The sequence below is a fragment of the Neophocaena asiaeorientalis genome, unplaced genomic scaffold (genome assembly GCF_003031525.2).
Source record: "Neophocaena asiaeorientalis asiaeorientalis breed wild unplaced genomic scaffold, Neophocaena_asiaeorientalis_V1.1 scaffold46, whole genome shotgun sequence".
NCBI lineage: Eukaryota > Metazoa > Chordata > Mammalia > Artiodactyla > Phocoenidae > Neophocaena > Neophocaena asiaeorientalis.
The window spans coordinates 13,041,207-13,050,636 of record NW_020175393.1 but is presented as its reverse complement, the minus strand read 5'-3'; the positions used below and the strand labels follow the sequence as shown (position 1 = coordinate 13,050,636).

The following is a 9,430-nucleotide window of genomic DNA, read 5'->3' as shown; positions in this document are numbered from 1 at the left end:
TTTTTTTTTTTTTTTTTTTTTTTTTTTTTTATTCGGCTGCACCGGGTCTTAGTTGCGGCGGACGGGCTCCTTAGTTGCAGCTCTCGGGCTCCTTAGTCACGGCTCACCAGCTCCTTAATTGTGGCTTTTGAACTCTTAGTTGGGGCATGCATGGGGGAGCTAATTCCCTAAACAGGGAGCAAACCCGGGCCCCCCCCCCCCCCCACTGGGAGCTCGGAGTCTTATCCACTGCACCACCAGGGAAGTCCCTATTTCATTCTTTTTTATGGCTGAATAGTATTCCATTGTGTATCCTCTTTGTTAGCTGTAGTTAGCCAAGACATTGTCAACTATAATAACTCTGGTATCTGAGTTTGTGAGTATGGCCTCATTCAAAGATACGGTGGTGTTGATTCAGAAGACTCGTTCACCTGTTGTGATACCTACCAGAGCCCTTACTGTGGGGTTATATATACACTCCATGGATAAATTTGGGAAAAGCCAATACGTAATTGCAGAGAGAAGGTACCTTAAAGAGGAAGACACCAAAGTGTGCCACTCAGGGAAAACCCCACCTCACAGAGGGTCGGTGGTAGGTGCTTATCCTGAGTTGTCAAATCCCAAGATTTGATTTTGGCATTTTCACCCTCTGTTCATCAGATCTGGGGACTGCAGACCCCTGCTGATTGAGTTTATAAGTAACTGATGAGCCAGGATGACTCCATTTATAACGTTATCCAGTGAGTTGGGTTCAAAACACAACGCACCTACCTTTGTGATATTGGGCAAGTTGCCTGACTTTTCTGTTTTGTTTTGTTTTTTCTTACCCGGGCAGTTGGAATGTTAATACCGATAATACCTGGAAGATAATAGCTAGTGTTCGTATATTGTCATTTTGCTGTTGTCTTCATTATAACCGTGCAAGTCAACTTTAGGAGACTGACACATAGATCAGAAAGTTGCCTCTTGAGCATAGGATTTTAGAGCATGGGAAGTTAGAAGTTCTGAAGGAATGCCCCCATTGGGCTGGATCAGTTGGGAATTTCATCAGTTGATATACAAGACACCATAGCCAGACTCTCACCACCCATTACCCAGACCCTGCTGGATAAACTCCACTGCAGTGTGAACCTGTGGCTTACCTTTTCTAGATTTTATAAAGTCGCCACTTTTTTCATCTGAGAGTCTCTAGTTTATTTGGTTCCAGTTTTTAGCAACGATAAAGGAATCACTCTGAGTACTTTGTTTGGGTTTGACTTTCAAAATATTGTTTAGGGGCGATTTATTTTTCTTCCAGGTTGCTCCTCTGGTTCCACGTTCTGGAAGTGACATTTGCAGGAGGGTACCTAACTAGTCTCCAGGATGGCCTGCATGTGCAGTAGGAGGCCCTGCATCCCTTTGACGGACGAGAGCCATGGGAAAGCGTGCTTCTTTAAGTTCATTAAAACAGATTGGCCTTCTGTAAAGACCTCACATATCTGTATTTGTGTTTTATTTTATTTTGTGTCTGGTATAGGTATTGACATCCTGAAGCTTGTAGCAGCCCAAGTGGGAAGCCAGTGGAAGGATATCTATCAGCTTCTGTGCAATGCCAGCGAGAGGGAGGTGGCCGCTTTCTCCAACGGGTACACGGCGGACCACGAGCGGGCCTACGCAGCACTGCAGCACTGGACCATCCGGGGCCCCGAGGCCAGCCTGGCCCAGTTAATTAGCGCCCTGCGCCAGCACCGGCGCAACGATGTCGTGGAGAAGATCCGTGGCCTGATGGAAGATACAGCTCAGGTAATGCAGCCCGGATTGTCTGTCTTCCCCACTAACCTTTAGGCCCCTGTGCTCCAGACTTTACCAGGTATATGTAATAAGGAGAAAGAACTGAGAGTCGGTGTCTAGGTTCTGTCTCTCTTGTCTCACTCCCACACACACACCCCTCTTCTAGGGCAGTACTTCTCAATGGTTTTCCATTAATCATCTAGAGAACTTTTTAAAAATTTTGGTATTTGGACCCCACTGTAGACCAGTCACTGTAGAATCTCTAGGGACAGGACTAGGAACCAGTATTTTTAGGAATCAGTATTTTTAAAAGCTCTCCAAGTGATTCTAATGTGCAAACTTGAGAATCTTTGCCTTTGGAGTGAATTCTGGCATCAGACTGTATGGCTAGATCTATTCCTTGCTACCCAATTTACAGTTTCATTTTGCATAACACATTTTGAACAAAAGCAAGAAGGAAGACTTTTTTCTATTCCCTTTCCCTTCCGGACGATATTTTCTGTGATGTGGTTTAAGAACGCTCTGTCTTACTCCTGAGTACCCCCAAGGATGCAGGTGGTACTGGCAGTATTTAGTGATAGGATTGATATTTCTTCTTGGGCTTGTCCAATCAGTGCCTCAGATGAAACTGAGGGGACCCCGGGGTGTGATTTATTTATAATCGTTGGTCCATGAGCCCTGGCTTTGGAGTCAGACAGCACTGGATAGGCATCCTGGCTCTGACACTTACTAGCTGGGTGACCGAGGGTACATTACTTCAACTTTCTCTGCCTCTGTTCTCTCCGTTGTAAGCCAGGTTTGTAGGGTTAATTAAGACTGGAAATAAAGTATATAAAATGCCTGACACATTGAAGGTGTTCTGTAAATTGTAGTTATGGTCATGTTGTAACTCATTTTACTTAGCCTTTCCTTAATCATAAGGTGCTTCCCTGAAAGGTCGTGAATTAAATACAAATTTGGCTATTGAATCATATTTCTTAGACTTCGATTGAAGTTTTGTAACGTGTTCCCGAAGGAGAAACGCTGCCCTTGGGCCTTGATAAAACCCACTTAAAATTTAAAAGGCAATTCAGCCTGTGTTCTTTTCCAGTGGTCCAAACTCATTACCTAAAAGTGCAAGGGAGAGATTTTCCCCCTCTTCACTCTAATCTACTATCATTCTGTACCACAGGTGTATATCAAGGGACTCAGTTTTATACATTTAAGAAGTCCAAGTGCCTTTATCTTTCTATACTAACAGTGTAGTGTTTCTTCATTATTGAAATAAACATTCATCAGGTGAATCTTTTATCCAAGTGACTAGATAAAAGTTCAACGGTGCTAATTGACTTTAAAGGTAGTCTTTAAAACTCCTGGTGTATTTTTAACTTTTTTGAAATGTGGAATTTCAGAAAAGAGATTTACTAATAGAGTCGGGGGTAATTATTCAAAGGCACACACCAGTGTCTTGTGACTTTCTGCGAAATGATCTCAATTAAGTATGGTTCACAACTAAAACGAGGCTTTGAGTAGCTGGATTTGGGGAAAGGAGAGGGAGATGCTTGGCCCCCAGTTGAGTAAAATGGCTGCAGTTCAAACAAAGGGACTCAAGAGGCAAAACATTATTGTGGGGCTTCCCTGGTGGCGCAGTGGTTGAGAGTCCGCCTGCCGATGCAGGGGACACGGGTTCGTACCCCGGGCCGGGAAGATCCCACATGCCGCGGAGCGGCTGGGCCCGTGAGCCATGGCCGCTGAGCCTGCGCGTCCGGAGCCTGTGCTCCGCAACGGGAGAGGCCACAGCAGTGAGAGGCCCGCATACCGGAAAAAAAAAAAACAAACAAAAAAAACCATTATTGTGCTTCCTTGGAGTGCTGGCTTTAAGGAAAGAACTACTAGGACGAGCAGTAGATTTGAAGAAGGATTTAGATGCTTGAGAATAAGCCACTGGATCGCCTTGATAATGCCTCCAAAAAGAGAAAATGTAATTGATGTCGGTTCAATGGAATATTTAATAAGGCGGAAGGATGATCGTGATGTATTGTTAAGGGTTCAAAGGTTTATCATTAGAAAAAACAAATGTAAACATAGGAAAATGCATACATGTTAATATTATTAAATCTAGGTGGTTGAATTAGAAGTGATTTTTTAAAAATTATTTTCTATAATGAAAACATTACTTTTGTGGTTTAAAACATTTTTTTAAATGACAGCTGAAAAGGCCCACGAGGAAAGATAGGTAGGGCTTTGTTTTACTGTGCTGAATTGAAAGACGGAACCATCCTCATTTTAATTGAGGAAAAGCAGACAGTGGTTTATGCGCCATCCATTCTTCCTTGAGGACTGGCTGAGGTTTGCTATGTTGGGTCATATTTGCCTAAAACTTACTTTACTTTCGGGTTCTGCAGATCTGTCTCCTCTCTCTGTGTACACTCAGCAATCACTTAGAATTTGGGCCTAGTCTTTAAGGTACTTCTTAATGGTGGTAATGATGGTGGTAGAATATTGTCTATACCAAATGACGTTGGTATGTTTCTCTTATAGTACCATTGAGTTTCATCAATGTTTATGGAGCACCTACTTTATTCCAGGCACTGTCCTAGGTGCTGGGAAAAGTGGGCCAAAGGTGCAGACTCCATGGAGGAGACTACATGTCAGGGAGAGTGATTATAGCCAAAATCACTGGGTCAATGAATAAGAGACCAAAACCCTTAGTCCCCAAGTGCCAAGCTCTTGTTCCTTTTAGTTTTTTCCTTCCTCTTATCTCCTCCGTATACAAAAGATTCTAGTATCTATTTTTTGTTGTTTATTTTGTAAGAAACAGTGACATCAAGACATCTTGTAGCCTTCTTCTTGGTTCTAGTGTAGCCTGCATGTTAGGATGGAGGCTGAGAAGGCAGTATTAAGCTTCTTGTTCCATGTTTTAATCATGTCCATCATTGTCTGGCAGTGTTGTGGACCCAGCTCTTACCCTAATTTTAGCAGCCAACGAGCATGGATTTCTGGCTGCCAGCTATTGCACAGTTTGCTTATAGTTTATCTCTGAGATTTGTGGAGTCAAACAAGAGAATCAAAACGCAGGGGGCATAATTGAGACCTAGTTTCCATTTTCTAGTGGACCTGTGTTCTGTGTGTACGGTGGTACTGCTGACAGTTTGAGACTTTGCCCCAGGAGTTAATGGACTCATAATATGCAAAAATGACTCCGTGTGTGTGTTTAAAATGGTTAATGTTTTTTCCTATTCATGAGCCTGAGAACACCTATGTTATGTTCCACTCGAAGGATTAGCCCTGGTGTTCCCTTTAGTTACCTCTCTCAGAGACAGCTGGTCCATTATTAACCATGGTGGCCTATTAGCCATTTTTGAGTTAAACACATCCAGAGTCTTACTTTAAAAAAAAATTTATGCATAACAAATTATACAGTAAGATTTACTTTTTGGTGTACTGTTCTTTGCATTTTTTTTTAAACAAGTTTTTGGAGCAGGTTTAGGTTTAAAACAAAATTGAGAGGGATGTTACAGAGTTTCCTGTATACTCCCTCCCCTCACACATGCACAGGCTCACCCGTTATCAATCTCACTCACCAGAATAGTACAGTTTTACCAAGAGTGAACCTGCATTGACACGTCATAATTACCCAAAGTCCATAGTTTACCATAGGGTTCACTCTTGGTGTCGTACCTGTGCTACCTGTGCTATGGATTTGGACAAATGTATAATGACATATGTCCATCACTATACTATCATACAGAATACTTTTACTGCTCAAAAAATCCTCTATGCTTTCCCTATTTCTCTCTTCCCCATTACCCACCTCTCTCCCACATCAACCACTAACCTTTTCCTTGTCTCCTACAGTTTTGCCTTTTTCAGAATGTCATATAGTTGGAATCATAGAGTGTGTAGCCTTTTCAGGTTGGCTTTTTTCCCTCAGTCATATGCATTTAAGCTTCCTCTGTGTCTGTTTATGACTTGAATGCTCATTTGTTTTAAGCACCAAATAATATTCAGTTGTCTGGATTTATGTATTCATTCATTCATACAGTTTTATGTATTCATTGACCTCCCCGACTCTTTCCTTCTCTGAGGTATGAGCTGGGTGTTTCCGTTTGCTCTTCTTTCAAGTTCAACATCAAAACTGAACCCAGCCTTCCAGAATCGTCTGAATTCTTTCCTTCCTGGTCATGAGCTTTTGGGAGAAGCAGTAAAGCAGTGGGACAATAGTTTAGAAGTTACTGGGACTTTGCCGAAACTCTTTAAAAAACAAGACAAAACAAAAACCTAACACAGTCTTCCAAATTTTATGTTCTCTCTTTTTTTCCGTCCTTTTACTTTGATTCTTTTCTGTGGCTTAATTTCAAGAAAGTCTTTTGTAAGGAGCATATATTCAAGCTTTTAAAAAATCTATGCTGACAGTTTTTGTCATTTAACTAGAGAATTTCAGTGTGGTCACATTGTTAACGTAACTACCCGTGTATTTGGCCATCTTATTATTTGTTTTGTATTTGTCCTGTCTGTTCTCGTCCCCCTTTCCTTTCTTGTTCATAAAGCATTTCTTTATTAGTCTACTTTTCCTCTTAACTTCTTAGTTACACATTTTTTCTTTACTTTTAGTGGATACCCCGGAGGTTACAACACGCCTACTTAAATTATGAGCCATTTTATAAATGTGTACTTTCGACTACTTTACAGACCACACAGCAGCCTTAAAAGACTTTAATCCTATTTCTCCTTCTCTGGTATTGTGTTTTTGTTGTCATACGTTTTAACACTACACATTTCTTAAACCTCCCAAAGGCACAATTATTACGGTTTTACACAGTCATGATCCACCTGCTCACTGATATTTTCTGTTGTTCTTCATTCCCCATCTCTGCCTGAGATCATTTTTCTTTGGCCTAAAGAACACGCGGTGTAGGTTTCCGGCAGTAAACTGTTTTTCTTCATCTGGAAAGTGCCCGCTGACTAAAATAAATTGCATTATTTGCCCTTTGTTTTTGAAGGTGAGCTGGAAAGTAGAACTTAAGCTTGATAGTTATTTTTCTTTCGGTACTTTCTTGCGTGGGTTTAAGTTTCCCCTGCTAAATAGCAAAGGAGGGGAATGTGATTTTATTTTATTTTTAAATCTGTATTACATAACGAATTACGTGTGTAATATTATACCGAGGACTTTGGGCAATGCAAAGACAAGGAGGACAGAGTCATTGCTGTCAGGGAAGCTTACCACTGAAGGGAAGAAACGTATACATACCAATGTTTAATCTAAGGGAGTAAACCCAGGAGGGAGGGAGGGAGGAGGGAATTGGTGGATGTACAGTTTATCGACATTAAGGCTCCAGAGCGGGATGTCAGTGTGGAGACGTGTGCCGGGTTAAATTCCTGTCCAGGCAGCATATCACACTGGGGACTCAATGGTCAATTACTTGACCTCTCTGCCTCAGTTTTTTTCCTGAGAAAATGGGAGCACCCTTAGTGCCTGTTCTTTGAGTTGTTGTGAAATTAGGTCAGTGTGACCCACAGAAAGCTCTTGGTGAATGTTTACCATGAATCATTGCAGTTATTCCCAGGCTCTAGAGGCAAGAGAGGTGGAAGAATGTTCCTGACTAGCTCCAACTCACATGGTGGATCCTTTAAATCCTGAACGCCAAGGGTTGCTCAGTGTCGGGTGGGAAGGGACAGCCAAGGCCAAGACTGCTTGACAGGTAGATGGTTGAGCACGAGAGTTGCCACCTGTGTTCAGTGCCCAAGAACTGGAAATTCTAGTAGTTGTAGATATTTATTCCTTACTGGCTGAGTGAGCGTTCCTAGGCTGGCAGGGATGTTTTCTCTAGTGAAGAAACAAAGGTGATGGTGTGTGTGTAGACAGGTCTGCTCTCAAGGGCTGTCAGAAAAAGGACATGAAATTGAGCAACTGGATTTCTAGGTTTCCTTACTTTCTTTTCTTTTTTTTTGTGGGGGGGGACTTTGTATATTCAAATAGGCTTACCCAGTGCTGTCATTTTCTTTTCTTTTCTCCCTCACCTTGGACTTGTTTTTTTCTCTCTAGGAAACCTTGGGCAAATGATTTCTCTGACTCAGAGTTTTCTATTTAAAATGGGAATTCAAGTGCTTTTCAGAATTAAATCAGATAATGGCTTGTTGAACTGTGGGATGTAAAAAAAATGAGGTAATGAAAGTGATGCTTACTGGCTAGGTTCGGAAGTCGTGGTGATTTGAATTTTCCAGCATTCCTTTATAGTTTCATTTGGAGAAAGGGAGGCAAAAGGAATTTTAGGTACATTTAAAAATGATAAACAACAAGGTCCTACTGTATAGCACAGGGAACTATATTCAATATCCTGTAATAAGCCATAATGGAAAAGAATATATCTATGTATAACTGAATCACTTTGCTGTACACCAGAGACTAACACAACATTGTAAATCAACTACACTTCCATAAAAAGAAATGATCATATTAAAAACAACCACAAGCATTTAAAATAATATAAAGTGTTACTTTAGCTTCCTGCTTTGACCAGAGATTCATAAATGAAAAGAGTTGGTGTTGATCAGGCAGGGGGTTTGGGTAGCTCATCCCCCCTGCCCTCCTTCGATTAGCTAGATTAAAACTACACTGTAATGTACCAACCAGTGGCTCTGAAGCCAGAATTGTCATGGTTAACTTCTATGGTAGTAGAATGATTCTTTGTTAGAGATTCTTAATCCTTTCCAGAAACCACATAGGAAACCTACATCCCAGGGACAGAGTTTTCTCTCTCTCTCTCTCAACTATAGTGGACTCTGTGTTGGAGATTGAGTGGTTTTGCTCTGTATAATCAACAGGGAGAAGCTACCAGTGAGGCGAGCTGTGGGCATTCTATTTGCGAGGACGGTACCACTGCTTTTGCTGCAAAGGGAACTACGTGTTTTTTTTTTTTTCCTTACCAGCTGCAGGATGCAGCTGTCTTTATCTACAGTGTGACTGAGACCAGCTCTTTTCAGAAATTTAATATAGCGAGGGTGAGTGGAGGCAAATACCAGCTGTACCTTTAGCTGTTGACTTTTTGGCTTTTCAAATCTGTCTTTAACTTGCCAGTTGATCATCTCTTAGAAAACAGGGATTATTGTCCTAAGGCCTTAAGATGTTAGCTAAACTCACGTGTGTCGAGCCCCTGACTTCTGTGTGACCACTGTGTGGAAGGTCATTTCAGGTCAAGTTACTTAATTGGCAGGGTGTGACTGTGGGCTCTGGGGAACTTGTGAGTTGGTGAGAAGGGGACATTGTAAAGGCATTGCTGACACACAGTAGGCCCGAGTACACTGAGTGATGCTTGTGTTTTAGGTGGTTATTGTGTACAAAGGAGCCATGTCTATGAATAAGCCTTTAGACTTTTAATGACATTTCAGGCCATTCTACTTGTTATCATACTCCAAGGTTTCATTCAGTCAGTCAACAATCTTTTGTCGAGCACCAGCTGTGTTCCTGGTACTATGTAAAGAAGAAAGGTGTGTGCCTTTCAATAGCTCACTCACTGAGATGGAGACACGTGCAAATAATGACAATTCAGTGGGATAAGCAAATGTATAATAGAAGTGTACACGAGGAATTGTAAGATAGCGTCAGAAGGCAGGGGTATGCGACCCACCAAAATATACCTAGAAAATAAGAACAGATATATATATATATATATATATATATATATATATATTTCCTTTTTTT

The 9,430-nt window shown here is 41.4% G+C and overlaps 1 protein-coding gene across 1 annotated transcript in view; it reads left to right on the top strand.

Moving 5' to 3' along the window:
• TNFRSF21 (TNF receptor superfamily member 21) overlaps positions 1 to 9,430 on the top strand; it is a 66,935-nt gene that overhangs the window by 37,977 nt on the left and 19,528 nt on the right. The window contains exon 4 of the mRNA XM_024766008.1: positions 1,496 to 1,761. Coding sequence (XP_024621776.1) covers positions 1,496 to 1,761 — 266 coding nt within the window. The remainder of the gene's footprint in view (positions 1 to 1,495; positions 1,762 to 9,430) is intronic.